Raw genomic sequence first — 15435 nt, forward strand, 5'->3', positions numbered from 1 at the left:
AGTCTCTCCGGAGCTATAGCTGCAGGCCTACACCACAGCCATAGCAACGCCAGATCTGAGCCGCGTCTGTGACCCAGGTCATGGCAACACTGGATCCTTGACCTGCTGAAGGGGGCCAGGGATTGAACCTGAAACCTCATGGTTCCTAGGTGGATTGTTTCTGATGTGCTACGATGGGAACTCCTAGATTGTAAAGTTTTTAGAAAAAAAAGAAAAGATGTGTCAATTCTCAGATCTACCTTATTATTATTATTTTGTCTCTTCTACGGCCGCACCCGCGGCACATGGAGGTTCCCAGGCTAGGGGTCTAATTGGAGCTGTAGCCTCTGGCCTACACCACAGCTCACGGCCATGCCAGATCCTTAACCCACTGAGTGAGGCCAGGGATCGAACCCAAAACCTCAGGGTTCGGATTTGTTAATACTGACGCACAACGGGAACTCCAGATCTACCTTATTATTGATGACATCATATAAGATAGCTCAGAGTCAAAAAGGACTGAAAATTTAAAAAACGGGTGGTCAAAAAACCAAGAATTAATAAAAATCAGATAAACTGTGATACCCTTTATACTGAAAAAATCTGGAAGTGGACCAATATTAACTCTAAGTTCCAAGGCTAAGGGTGACACGTTCTTTTATTCTTTGATCTTTCTACATGGAACACATGTACAGATATAATTTTAAGAAGCAAAAACCAGGAGTCCCATTGTGGCTCAGCCGTAATGAACCCAGACTAGTATTCATGAGATTGTGTGTTCAATCTGTGGCTTTGCTCATTGGGTTAAGGATCCGGCATTGCTGGTAGCTGCAGCTCAGATTCAACCCCCAGGTTGGGAACTTTCAACTTCCATATGCCACAAAGATGGCCCTAAAAAGCAAAAACAAAACAAAACAAAACAAAAAAACCCACCAAAAGACCCAAAACAGAGTTCCCAGTGGTTCAGTGGGTTAAGGATCCAACGTCTTTACTTCAGCGGCTTAGGTCGCTGCCATGGCAAAGAATTTCCACATGCCAGTGTGGCAAAAAAAAAAAAAAAAAAAAAAAAAAAAATCAGGTAATGAACATCTTCTCAGCGGTTACCCCGAGGCAAGCATTGTGAGGGATACTGCATGTGTAAGAAGGTGAGCTGCTGGCTCTGGTGTTTCAAGGGAAAAACTGCAGGACGTGTTTGGCGCAAGGGAGATACTCACGGCGTTGATGCCAGAGAGCTGCTGGGAGAGCTGGAGCATGATGGAGATGATGATGGGCTGCCGGTAGTTGGGTGCTCTGAAGAGCTCCAGCACTGTGACTTTCTTTTCCTGGGCCATCCTAAGGCTCTCATCCTTCATCTCCTGGATGTCCTGAGCCACATCCTGTGTGCCCCACAATCGCTGGAGGACTGGTGGAAAGAACAAAGGGGAAAGGTTAAAGATAAGGGGCTGTCCTGAATTCCTTTTCCCCGTAATTAAGCTGGGAAGAAGCCATTCAGATGAGCCCTGGGCATGGCTGCTCACTCGGCATCGGATCTAGCCTTCATGTGCCTTCTCACCCCATTCCTCGGGGGCTGAGCGTTCCTGACTTACGAGTAATCAGACAACTCCGAAGGGCAGGGAAAGGAGAAGACAAAAACCCGATCCAATACCTTCAAGCTAAAACAAACCGCAAGCCTAGAATTCCTATAGTGAAGATGTGAGGGACACTCACTCTCCTTAGCTCTCTCCTCTTCCTTTCTGTTAATGAGCAGGAACCGAGGACTTTCAGGGCAAAAGGGAAGGGCGGCACACTGCAGGACAGCTGGAATGATGGTGAAGCCCAAGAGCAGGGGCCAGAGCAATTCAGTGCCCAAGATGAGTTTCAGACCAAAGATCTAGAAGCCAGACAAAAATACGACTATTAAATGCCATACAGTATTGGCCACAAGTTGATTAAAAAAAGTTTCAGAGAGCCATCTACTCCTTTATCATAGAAAAAGATAGTTTCTTCCGACTTTTCCTACTCTGCTTCTCTAGCTTCAGCTTTCTTCTATGAGCTACAGTAATTTTAATAGCTGAACCATAAATTGCCAGACATTTTTTGTTAATGGCGCCCCCATGACATATGGAAGTTCCCAGGCCCAGGATCAAACCCAAGCCTCCATAGACACCCAATGCATTCAGATTCTTAACCCACTGGGCCACAGTGGAAACTCCCTTGCCAGACCTTCTTTTGATCGCTTTACCTACATAAACTCATTTAATGAGCCAGGAGAAACTCACTTAAGTTCTAGAGTACCTGGGCCACCAGAATCCCGATGACGATGCCCAGCTGGTTGAGAGTGCCAAAGGCCCCCCGCAGGGCCGTGGGCGAGATCTCTCCAATGTACATGGGCACAAATCCTGTGCAGAGTCCGCAGAAGAGGCCAATAACCAATCGGCCCAGGATCAACATTTCAACCGACCGTGATATTTTGCAGAATCCCATAAGGCAGCCACCAGTGATGGCCAAAAGGTTGACAATAAGCATTGAATTGCGCCTGAAAGATTAATCGAAGGTAAGTGATATGAGCAAAACAGACCCAATCTCTCCTTTCTTAATCATTCTACCCTTCTCCAGATTCATCTATCTTTTGTTCTAATGTTTCCACTTTCTATGATCAGGACTATCTGGCTGAGATAAACAGGGCCAATTGTTCTTATACCTCTGTATGCTTAAGACCCACCTAGAGAATTTGTTTTAAGATTCTCCCCTCTCAGTCTTAGCTGTAGCTTAGAACTTTTTTTTTTTTTTTTTTCTCTTCTCAAAAGTGAACCACAAACATCTAGAAATTAAAACCGCCCACCCAATCTCAGATTTATTAATCATCAGGCCTAAATCTAGGGTGAAGCCCAGCAGTCTGTGTTCTAAAAAGGCCTCCAGGTGACTGAATGCAAGCTAAAGTTTGAGAATACTGCCCAGAGGCAATTCTGAGTAGCCCTTCCAAGAACACACTCCAGAGAAATTCAGACCAGTGCTGATTCTTTTTTTTTTTTTTTTTTTTTGTCTTTTTGCTATTTCTTTGGGCTGCTCCCGCAGCATATGGAGGTTCCCAGGCTAGGAGTTGAATCGGAGCTGTAGCCACCGGCCTATGCCAGAGCCACAGCAACGCGGGATCCGAGCCGCGTCTGCAACCTACACCACAGCTCACGGCAACACCAGATCGTTAACCCACTGAGCAAGGGCAGGGACCGAACCCCCAACCTCATGGTTCCTAGTCGGATTCGTTAACCACTGCGCCACGATGGCTACTCCTGATTCTTTTTTTTAAACTTATTGCATCTTGTTACAATGTAGTTGCTTAGAAACTTAAAAACTCTGGCAGATGTTGGAGGATCAGCATCCTGATACTTGACCATGACTCTGACTTGAGTGGGCTCAATGGAATTACCCTGGGGAGCTCTGAAAAATACAGACACATGGGTTCTATCCCCAGAGGTGCTGGTATAATCGGTTTGGGGTGTGGCCTGGCACTGGGACTTTTAAACCATATTTGCCCAGAGACCAAGGATTATAAAATATCTCCTCCCAATCCTGCGGTGTAAAAATTATGAAATGACTTGCATAAACACTCCTACCCCCCGCCGAAACTGTAATAAAAGCTTTTGACCTCGTAAATAAAGTACGTTTCTGGGGAAACGCCACCATGGGCTTTCCCAGAGAATAACTGAATTGGGTTGGACTGAACAGACAGACCCATCATTCACAAGGCCATCGCGGGAGGGGTAGGAGAGCTCCAAGCAAGGCAGTCACGCTGAGCTTTGGACGAGCTTTCCCTTGATCAGAATTTGTGGTGCTCTCATTCAAATGCATCATCACCCCCCTGCTCTAAGTCTCAACACTTGCCCCCACTACAACCACGACAGCCCCCCTTCCTTGCCCAGTGTCTGGTCAATACCTGCCAAACCTGTTGACAAAGAGTCCAACGGAAAAGGAGCCAATCATACCACCAACGGAGAATATGGCCACAGACAAGGACCACAGGGACGTGAGTAACACCTCAGAGGGCATGCTTTTTGACTTCTCTCTCAAAGTGTTGTTGAGAAAGTCCTTTATGATCTGTGAATCAAAATGGGTGGTGGGAGAACAGACGACTGTTACAATTGGATGAGAAAAGAGACAAGCATTGGGGCTCTTCCTCTCCCTAAAACAACAGCATTAGTTACTTCACAGGTAAACAATCAAGGGAATGAATCGATAGTAAGGAAAGAGGCAGATAACACTGAAGTTAATGTTACCAGCTTGGAAAAGAACAATTTTTTATTGTCCTGAAAATGCCAGTAGGTGGTAGTACTGAAGTTCAGTGACTACCCCAGCCCTCCCCCACCAGCTGGTGACTTTGTGACTAACGCCTAAGGGATAATAAGGGAAGTGTGTCACCCCTCACAGGATGAGAGGAAGAAGGGATGATACAGTCCAGGGTACCGGGAGCACCTAGACTCCACCAATATCTTCCCCCGCCCCAGTCTTTGCCAAGCGAGGTACCAAGTTTGTCTAAACTTGTTAATTCTGGAAACCAGACCTAAAGGAATACTTTCCCTAGTCCAAACTCTGACTCTAGTTGCCTGGCACTCACCGCCTCAGGAGCATTGATGACTCCAGTGTTGTAGCCAAACTGGAAAGAGCCTATTGTAGCAATCGTGATGGCAAAGACCAGAGGTGTAGTGACCTGGGGGAATGGAGGGAGAGAGAAGAAACAGTCCTTGAGACTCTTGATTGATGAATGTCTCATTATTTACTTAGATGTATATACTAGGAGAACTTAGCCTGTAAGTGGGATGAAAACAACATTTACGTCATAAATGAGGAACACAAAATAGAAAGGCTTATCTGGAAATACAGATAAGCAAGTAGAGCAAACTTGGGCAAGGTGGAAAGAAAATTTGGGAAGAACTGGGTTAGTTGGCTTAAAAGCAGTCAAAAAACCGCCCCAGATAAAAGCGAGCATAGCATTGTACTCAAGAATAGAAAAAAATGTGAGGGCTGAGTAAAAACCCTACAGATCGCTAAAAACAGATGTTTCTGGAAACACCTAGATCTAGGCGCACTGTACCCAGATTCCACAGAAGCCCGAGTGGAACTGGTGTATCTTCGTCACCAGGCTGCTCTTAACTCTGGATCAGGTAATCTACAGTATCCACCAGTGGGTGTCCTTGGTCCCCATTTGAAATTCTTCCCGTTCACTTAATACTGAACGGCTCTCCTCCACCCAGCCAGCAGGGGGCGATCACAAGCTCACGACAAACCCAAGATGCAGACATTTTGTGAGAGGTAGGGGTATGTGAGCAGAAATTAACCCAGTCATCCCTCACTTTTCTGGGAATAATTTGTGGGTGTTGTCTTAATTTTCACCTCAAGATAGCTCAATTTTTATGCCTGAGGCTTTCAACCTTTCTTAAACTCCTTCCCCCTCAGGTCAGACTAATTTTAGTTCCCCAAACTGACCTTGCCTCCCAGGCGACCAGGCTTCAGTACTCCGGAGGCCCCACCAGGGCACCGGATTTCTGTTTAATCCTCTCCTTTTAGTGGAAACCTTTTATTTTACTAATCTAGAAGGCCTTCTCACTTCTTCATCCTTTCTCTTCCCAAATTTTCAAATAAGTTTAGTGAAAATGCCTTTCTCCCTACAAACACGGCATCCATCACACACAATAATACATTAATAGATTATGCGCTCACAATTATAATAACTGCGACAGGAGGAAAACAGGAATTTAGCTCCTTATGTCCAGGGAATCCCATAGGGCACAGAACAAATGCCTGGACACCCACCCACGCCCCCAAACAAATCTCAGGTGCTTTCAAGGTCTAAGGCTTCAAAATAAATAAGTAAGTAAGCAAGTAAATAAATAAATAAATAATTTTTGTTTAAAAAAAAAAAAAGTCTAAGTCTTCCAGAGACATCCATCCTCATGCTGGCTCTCAGACCCACACGCAACACAACCAAGCGGCCCCAGATCTCCTGAAATACTCAACCAGACTCATCCTTGCATCCTCAGTAGCATGTAATTGTGTTTAAAAAAAAAAAAATCCACAAAACACAACTCCTCCAGGTGACATTCCCTGTCACAGGAGGGTGAATGGAACTAGGATAAATCCCTTATAGGATATAACATTCAAAGAGAACTGGTGAAGCTGTGGAATGGCAGCCTGGGTTAGAGATGGAAAGGCTTTAAGATGGCTAGGGGATCTCGTATGAAAAACGCTGTTATCACCATCAAGGCTTGCCTTTCTGAGTGTTAACCCCAAAAGGCAAAAATAACGAGTAATTGTATCGTTCTTACCTTCGCTGTCCCCATGGCCCTGCTTCTTTTCGAATCCTCAATAAAGATCCAGGAGGGATTCCAGAGACCTCCCCTCTTCCAGCGAACAAAACCTTCACAGTGTCCTTATCGCAGGCAGCAAGTTTCCTCCCGGTCCTCGGTATCGCTCTAATACCTCACTCACAACTGCTCCGAGCACTAACTACAGTCTTTAGAGAGGGCGGAGCCTGGGCGACAAGCCCCCAGCTCCAGCCCCACCCCCAACTAATCTCTGAATCTCTCGGAATTTTGTGACCTCAAACCCATCCCCCACCCTAGGCAACCTCCCCCAAACCACATCCTCCACTCTCCTCGCTCCTTTTTTTTTTTTAAAAGCCCGTCCTCCTTCCCTCTTTGGAGAGCCTGTTTCACTGACAAAATTCTACCAGAAAAGCCTGAAGGGAGGGCAGAGACTATTTTTGGCTCTGGCAACTGCTGGGAATTGAATCAATCGGTAAAGAGAGGAGGATAAACGCTATATCTATGTCAGGCAAAGTCTGTATGAGAGTTAAAACACTCTTTATCCTATGACTTTATCTGCTGCTCTTTGATGGTGGGCTGTGTCTACAGTCTTGAAGGAGAGGGAGGAACAGACTGAGAGAAAGAAATCAGAGAGGGAAGAAAACCTAGACATCCAGGAGCCAGGGCTGCAGGATGGAGAGAATCACCTGCCTTTGGGACACAGTCCAAACTCCTTCGAAGGCATTCACCACACCCCAACCATTTGGAATTCTACCCATTCTGCAGGGTTTTGCCCCTGGTTTTCCAGCATCCAGAGAGAGAACAATGATCAAATTCCGTTAAACAGGTATTTGCACAGCAAACATGCTGATAGTACTTGACAAGTTGGAGATTCATCAGTCTAGAGGACAAAAAAGTCCTGGCCCTCAAGCAATTCATAATCTTCCACTTAGGAAATTAAAAAGGGACAAGGCCAACTGATTCTTACACAACTGGAGAGAAGTATCAATATCCTGTTTCTTCTAGGCTGTGAATTTCTTGAAAGACAAGGGTGAGATAACTGATTTCTAAGCCATACAAGAAAACCGAGCAAGATAAGAAGGAAAAACAGCAGGAAAATGAACAGAGGAAGATGAAGGATAATGAAAGGAGAGAGAAGATGCGCCAGTGTGACGGGAAAGGAAGGAAGTCGTAGCTTAGTTTAGTTGTAGTGACAGAGTTGGGTGAGAGATAATATGGCTTTGTGGGGGGAAATATCAACAGTCAAATTCCTGATGCCTATTAATTTGTAGTCCAGCAAAACCCCTGCAAGGGAGGAGGCTGTGAGCTGGGAGACGTTCCATAAAGAGGTAGAATTTTGCTGGACGGTTGACTGGAGGAAGTGCATCTTTCTTTGGGGTTTTGTTTGGGGGCCTAGAATTCAAATTGACACTACTGGACCTGAAACAAGCCGCATTATGTGGTTTCCTTTCCTTAAATGGGGATTTTGATAAAATTAAAGTATAATTGCTTACATGATTATACTGCTTTTGGGGGCACCACAGAGGGATTTGCTATTTTTATGCATTACAAAATGATTGCTGAGTGAGGGTTATCTTCTAAACGTGACTGCTGGCCGAACACTGGGGATGTGTGAAACGTGACATCCAAGAAAACCTCCCCAGAGGGCCCCCTCCCCTCCCCCACTTTACCCGCCTTCCTGGAAACTCTGAGCCTAGAGGCCCCCTTAGTTACCACAGCAACTGAATTTAGCAGCCTAAGGACAAAGAATATCCTGTCTGGCAGCACTGTCCAATAGAAATTCAATTTGAGCCACTTATGTAATATTACATTTTCCAGAGCCGCATTAGAATTTTTAAAAGAAAAAAAAAATGTTTTAAGGAACAAGAAAAATTAATTGCAATGCTTATTTTATTTGACCTGGTAGAGCCAAAATAATTCTATTTGAGTACGTAATCAATATAAAGATTATTAAGATAGTTTACTTTTTTCTCCTAAGTCCTCGAAGTCCGGTGTATACCTTACATTGATGACACTTACCCAGTTTAGAGTCTAAGTTTTCTAAACTTAGTTTAGTTCAGCTAAAGTAATAGAGCATTGTAATCAAAACAACAAAGCTGTGTTTAAAGGGCAACTATTTTAAACTAATGAAAATTAGCAATTTGGTTCCTCTGTTGCACCAGCCACATAAGTACTCCGCAGAACAGGAGGCAGAACACAATAAGAGGTGCCCAGGCCAGTTTTCTCCATTCTTCTTTATCTTTGACTTATATTTATTATTTGTCTCACAATGTCATTCTTGGCTCTAAATCACTTTGTGTTTTCTTTCTTCTCCCTCCCTCGCCTTAGAATAATTATTCTTTAATGTGTGGTGAGAGCTTTGGCACCACTGAAAGTCAAAAGCAGGTCTTTCTGCCCCCTCATTTCTTCAGAGCAGGTTCCACTGTAATTCCAGAACACACTTATATTTCTTTTTTTTTTTTTCCGCTTTTTAGGGCCAAACCTGCATCATATGGAAGTTCCTGGGCTTGGGATCGAATCAAAACTATAGCTCTGGCCCATACCACAGTCACAGCAATGCCAGATCGGAGCCACATCTGCAACCTATATCACAGCTCACAGCAACGTCGGATCCTTAACCCACTGAGCAAGGCCAGGAATCGAACTGCAACCTCATGGTTCCTAGTCAGATTCATTTCTTTTTTTTTTTTTTTTTTTTTGTCTTTTTGTTGTTGTTGCTATTTCTTGGGCCGCTCCCGCGGCATATGGAGGTTCCCAGGCTAGGGGTTGAATTGGAGCTGTAGCCACCGGCCTACGCCAGAGCCACAGCAACGTGGGATCCGAGCCGCGTCTGCAACCTACACCACAGCTCACGGCAACGCCGGATCGTCAACCCACTGAGCAAGGGCAGGGACCGAACCCGCAACCTCATGGTTCCTAGTCGGATTCGTTAACCACTGCGCCACGACGGGAACTCCCAGATTCATTTCTGCTGTGCCATTACGGCAACTCCTCAAAGGTCAAATTTTAAATGTTTGAAATCTGTACGTATTTCCTTCTTGGTAAGAAAGGAGGGAGAGTGAAAAGGAGAGGGATCTGAAACTTGTTTTCTCTCGCTAAACTCAGTCTGAGAAAATTACCTTTAGGAAAGCTAAGCAGGCTGAAGGGGAGAAAGAACATTATCCTTCTAGTAATACATATATTTTAAAAAGGTAATGACTGAAATTCAGCTGGATTTTAAGAATCTAAAAGTATGCTGAGTATGTTCCCGATGTAGCTCTGTGGTAACTAACCCAACTAGTACCCATGAGGACTCGGGTTCAATCCCTGGCTTTGCTCAGAGGGTTAAGGATCTGGTGTGGCTGTGGCTGTGGCCTGGGTGGAGAGCTGCAGCTCCAATTCGACCCCTAACCTGGGAACTTCCATATGTCTTTGGTATAGCCCTAAAAATAAATAAATACATAAAATAAACAGAAATCTGCTGAATATCTTGAGACAAATGCTCCTTGAGTAAGTGGGACTTAAATAAGGCCCGTGCTTCTCAGAAAGGCATTCAGGAACATGACTTGTCCCCAAGGTAACAGGGACCTCCAAGTTAGGCAATCCTGTTGCTCAATACAACTGTTTGCTCATGTGTTGGGGGACTGGCTGGGGGACCAGGGTGCACTTGGGAAGAAGGTCCCACTAGACCCAGCTCCATTTGGGGGCCACCGCTCTGGTGACTGGTCTCAAGGGGCTAAACCAGGAGAGGTCTGCAAAGTGTCCTAAAGCAGGTCTCATTTGATTCCTGTGAAATGTTCTTCCATCTTTACTGCAAACAGGGGGAGGAAATGTGGTGGATACATTTCAAAATGGAATAGGTTGGGGAGGAATGTTATGAAATCCCCACCTAATCGTTTGACGTAGGTAGCTCTCTTTACGAGAACGGGAATGAATGGAATCAAGATCTGAAATCTCTTAGATCTAAATGCAGGTGCCACCATGAATCTGAACCTCAGCTTCGTGTTGCTCTGCGGGAGGATGTTTGGTAAAGTGATAACCAAGGAGGAAAACAAACAGATCCAAAGTCTTAAAATCAGGGAACCAAAGGACTATAAACATTCCTATGTGTCAAGGTAAAGACAGGAAAAACTACCTCTTTCACAGAACAATGCAAATGGCATTCCCAAGCAGAAAAACGAGTGACAGCTCTAAAGAGGTTCCAAGTTAATTCTACTCTTTGCTCAGATTTGTAATAGTTCTCATAAAGAACAACTTTTGCATGGGGATATTAATTTGTTTTTTTTTCTTATTTTATAATGATTTTTATTTTTTACATTACAGCTGGAAAAATCTGGACCACTTCATGAATTTGCGTGTTATTCTTGCACAGGGGCCGTGCTAATCTTCTCTGTATCATTCCAATTTTAGTATATGTGCTAAAAGTGAGCACGGAATGTTAATTTGTTAATCTTCTTTTATTAGATGGAGTTCATTTTGAATTTGAAAACACTGTAGAAAATAAACTCTCAAAAAAACAAAAAACAAACCCTTTCAGGTGAAGAAAGAAAAAATTTGAGAAATGATTTTCCCGTCCAAACTGGGTTTCAGCTATTCATCAGTCCAATTGATCCTAAAGGACCTAATCCCAGCTCTCAGATCTTTATTACTTTATTCCCTCCTCCAATATCCTTCAAAAGGTAATCTATCACACACAAGGGCTGGATGAATTGCCCTAAGTCAAAACTGTAGGAATTCCCGTCGTGGCGCAGTGGTTAACGAATCCGACTAGGAACCATGAGGTTGCGGGTTCGGTCCCTGCCCTTGCTCAGTGGGTTGACGATCCGGCGTTGCCGTGAGCTATGGTGTAGGTTGCAGACGCGGCTCGGATCCCGTGTTGCTCTAGCTCTGGCGTAGGTCAGTGGCTACAGCTCCGATTGGACCCCTAGCCTGGGAACCTCCATATGCCGCGGGAGCGGCCCAAGAAATAGCAAAAAGACAAAAAACAAAACAAAACAAAAAAAACTGTAATCACATCATCTCCTGATCAAAAAACTTGAACAGGTTATTGAATAAAGTCTAGATCAGCGCTGTCCAACAGAAACAATGTGAACCACATAGGAGATTAAAATTTTCTTAGTAAAGTCACATTTAAAAAATAAAAAGAAGAGTTCTCGTCAGGTGCATCAGAAACGAATCTGACTAGGAACCATGAGGTTGTGGGTTCGATCCCTGGCCTCGCTCAGTGGGTTAAAGATCTGGTATTGCTGTGGCTGTGCCGTAGGCTGGCAGCTGTGGCTCCGATTTGACCCCTAGTGTGAGAACCTCCATATGCCATGAGTGTGGCCCTAAAAAGAAAAAAAAAAAAAAATATATATATATATATATATATATATAAAATAAATACAAAATAAAAAGAAACAAATTGTCACTTTTATGATTATATTTTATTTACCTCAAATATATCTCAAATATTCTCATTTTAACATGTAATTTAAAATTATTAATAAGGTATTTTACTCTTTTTTTGGTACTTGATCTTCAAAATCCAATCTGCACTTTACACTTAACAGCGTACCTTAATCTTAGATGAGCCTGAAACATCTTAATGTGTCAGGAAACAAAGAAGTTTTCAAAGATTGGTATTGTCATGCCAAAGGACACAGGAGCCAATTTATAAGGAACTCCTACTAGCCAAAGTTAGGATAATTTGTCATCACAAAGAGAATACTGTAGAACTGAGAAATCCATAATAGTACCAAAAAGAAAAAAATGTAGCAGCAAAGAGTCTAAAAAAGGAAGTGAATAGAACAGATTTCTGTTAAATCTCATTTAATCATATTTACTCACTTATTTTATTCATGAACAATAAAGAAACAACTAAATGTACCAGGTTTTTTTGAACCTGTCCAAGGCATATGTAAATTCCCGGGCCAGGGAATCCCAGGAATTGGGATTGAACCTCCCTAAAGCAGTGACCCAAGCACTGCAGTGATAATGCCAGATCCTTAACCCCCTGTGCCATAAGAAACTTCCTCATTTTCTGACTGAGGAAGAATACTGGTAGAATGGTTTTCTACATATAGCCTCAAGTCAAAGGCAGAGGTAACACCCTAAACTTGAGTGGATGTAATTTTAACTATTCTTAGAAAGTGTACATTCCTGAGCATATGAAAGACTGAAAAATTCTGGAGTCCCCACTGTGGTGCAGTTGGTTAAGTGTCCAGTGTTTCTGAAGCTGTGGCATAGTCACAGCTATGGCTCAGATTTGATCCCTGGCCAGGGAACTTCCATTTGCCAAGAATTCGGCCAAAAAAAAAAAAAAAGAAGGAAAAAAGAAGGAAAGGAGTTCCTGTCGTGGCACAGCAGAAACGAATCCAACTAGGAATGATGAGGTTGTGGATTCGAACCCTGGCCTCAATCAATGGGTTAAGGATCGGGCGTTGCCATGAGCTGCGGTGTAGGTTGCAGATGCGGCTCGGATCCTACGTTGTGTGGCTGTGGTGTAGGCCAGCAGCTGTAGCTCCAATTCGATCCCTAGCTTGGGAACCTCTACATGCCACGGGTACGGCCCTAAAAAGCAAAAACAAAATAAGAAAGAAGGAAAGAAAGAAAGGAAGGAAGCTATGAAGGCCAGGAGTATTTAAAGATATATTTCTTTCTTTTTTTTTTTTTTTTTTGTCTTTTTGCTATTTCGTGGGCCGCTCTCGCAGCATATGGAGGTTCCCAGGCTAGGGGTCGAATTGGAGCTATAGCTGCCAGCCTATGCCAGAGCCACAGCAACGCAGGATCTGAGCCTCGTCTGCGACCTACACCACAGCTCACGGCAACGCCGGATTGTTAACCCACTGAGCAAGGCCAGGGATCGAATCCACAACCTCATCGTTCCTAGTCAGATTCCTTAACCACTGCACGACGACAGGAACTCCTAAAGATATATTTCTTAGACTCTCGAGAAATTCAAAGCCTTGAAGTTAAGGGCTTTGTGGCTGTCAAAACTGAAGTTTGATTTGTTTGTTTTCTTTTTAGGGCCGCACCCATGGCATATGGAGTTTCCCAGGCTAGGAGTCCAATAGGAGCCTTTAAAAAAAAAGAAAAAAAAATTCCTCAGACCAGGAATCAAACCCAAGCTACAGCAATAATCTGAGCCACAGAAGTGACAATGCTGACTCCTTAACCACTAGGCTACCGGGGAACTCCTACAAAATGTTTAAATAAACCATCTGTATTTGTTTTTGAGGGCTGAGTGGTTTAATATGAAATATATTTGGTTTTTGTCTAATGCCTGGCATAAAAAATCTCCTAAACCCCGTGGAATTTCCTGAGTGGCAGGAATGTGTGTTGTTTGGGTTCACCTAAATTCATGCTGAGGAAGTGATTTAGGGTGTGGCCTAAGGATGGGACTGGTCACCAGAGAGAGACCACGTGATTGATTAGAGGGTTGACACTTCTAGTGCTACCTGCTGACCTTTAAGAAGGGGAAAGGAGAGCTACCGATTGGATTTTATAACAACTCTGGAACAAAAAGACTTGGTGACTTTCCAGGCTGGTGAACATATTCACATTTGGAGAGGGTGGTTCCATGGAAACACGTTTCTGCTCTCAGTATCTTTCCAGACCTTCCTCTATATATCTCTTCATCTGCATACTTTATAAGAACCTTTATAATGAACTGGTAAATGTAAGAAGACATTCTCTGAGTTCTGCCAGCTGCTCTGGCACATTAACAGCCAGTCATTCAGAAGAACAAGTAATAACTCAGACTTCCGATTGGCAGCGGAAGTGGAGGTGGTTTTGTGAGATCGAGCCCTGAGCCTGTGGGATCTGATGCTATGGTCAAGTAGACAGGGTCAGGATTCAGTTAAATTGTTATTTTCGAGGGGGAGGGATAAATTAGGAGTTTGGGATTAACATATAGACATTGCTATCTATAAAACAGTTAATCTGCAACAAGGACCTACTGTAGAGCACAGGGAACTCTACTCAATATTCTCTAATAACCTACATGGGAAAGGAATCTGAAAAAGAATGGATATACATATAACTAAATCACTTTGTTATTCACCTGTAAGTAACACAATGTTACAAATCAACTATAATCCAAAATAAAATAAAAATTAAATTAAAAATAAATAAATAGGCATTCCCTTGTGGCTCAGTGGGTGAAGGATCCAGTGTTGTCACTGCTGTAGCTCAGGTCACCGCTGTGCCAAGGGTTCCACCCCTGCCCTGGGAACCTCCACATGCCATGGGTATAGCAATAAACAAACAAACAAACATGCACACATTGGAGATATTGCAAGATTGGTTTCAGATCACTGCAATCAAGCAAAAATCTCAATGAAGTGAATACTGCAATAAAAATTATATTTATTCTCCCACAGTTCTGGAGGGTAGAAGTCCAAGATCAAAGTGTTGACAGGTTTGGTTTCTTCTGAGGCCTCTCTCCTTGTCTTGGATGTGTCCTCATACAGCCTTTTTCCCTATGTGCATGCAACCACGGTGACTTTTGAGTGTCTAAATTTCCTCTTATAAGAATATCACTCAACTTGGATTGAGGCCCACCTGAGGGCCTCATTTTAAATCAATCACTTCTTTAAAGGTTGTATCTCCCAATACAATCATTCTGATGGACTAGAAGTTAAGATTTCAAGGCAGTAAACCAGCTATAATGGAAAAAAAATCGCTATATATACATATATATATATAAACTGCCTAAGTGGCTCCAAATCCTAAAAAAAAAAAAAAAAAAAAGATTTCAAGGTAAATTTTGAAGAGACACAATTGAATTTATTCTATCACGCTATTGGAGACTCATTCTTTCATACTCCTCCATCTTAAGTATCCTTTCCAACTGGCTAACTCTTGTTCATACTAAAATAAGCAATTTCCGGGAGTTCTCTGATGGCCTACCGGGTTGAGGCTCCTGCCTTCTCACCGCTGTGGCTCTGGTTGCTGCTGTGCGGTGTAGGTTCAATCCCTGGCCCAGGAATTCCCACATATTGCCTGTGTGGCAAAAAAGAAAAAAAAACCCCAAGAGAGAACCTGAAATAAACATGGCAACACTCATTTAAAAATAAATAAATAAATAAATAAATAAAATTAAATAAGCAATTTCCCCTTTGTAAAATATTCTCAGAAAAATCTAAATAGATATACTTCCTTTGTGCCATAATCTATCTCAAACATAACTGTATAT

The 15435-nt window shown here is 43.2% G+C and overlaps 1 protein-coding gene and 1 non-coding gene across 4 annotated transcripts in view; both read right to left on the reverse strand.

Annotated features, from left to right (window-relative positions):
* Positions 1-15435, reverse strand: part of SLC2A3 (solute carrier family 2 member 3) — a 78307-nt gene that overhangs the window by 5391 nt on the left and 57481 nt on the right. For 2 of the 3 annotated variants that reach the window (XM_085024720.1, XM_021092391.2), the window contains exons 3-7: positions 4571-4663; positions 3893-4053; positions 2254-2494; positions 1687-1849; positions 1194-1381 (exon numbers count right to left, since the gene is read on the reverse strand). In XM_085024720.1, coding sequence (XP_084880846.1) covers positions 1194-1381; positions 1687-1849; positions 2254-2494; positions 3893-4053; positions 4571-4663 — 846 coding nt within the window. 3 annotated transcript variants of the gene reach the window in all.
* LOC146403429 (U6 spliceosomal RNA) lies at positions 10585-10689 on the reverse strand. The gene has a single exon (XR_014804684.1). It is a non-coding gene; the product is annotated as a U6 spliceosomal RNA (small nuclear RNA).

The sequence above is a fragment of the Sus scrofa genome, chromosome 5 (genome assembly GCF_054392235.1).
Source record: "Sus scrofa isolate SSC_HxYL_T2T_F1_AM1 chromosome 5, Sscrofa_HxYL_maternal_Yorkshire_Landrace_v2.0, whole genome shotgun sequence".
Taxonomy (NCBI): Eukaryota; Metazoa; Chordata; class Mammalia; order Artiodactyla; family Suidae; genus Sus; species Sus scrofa.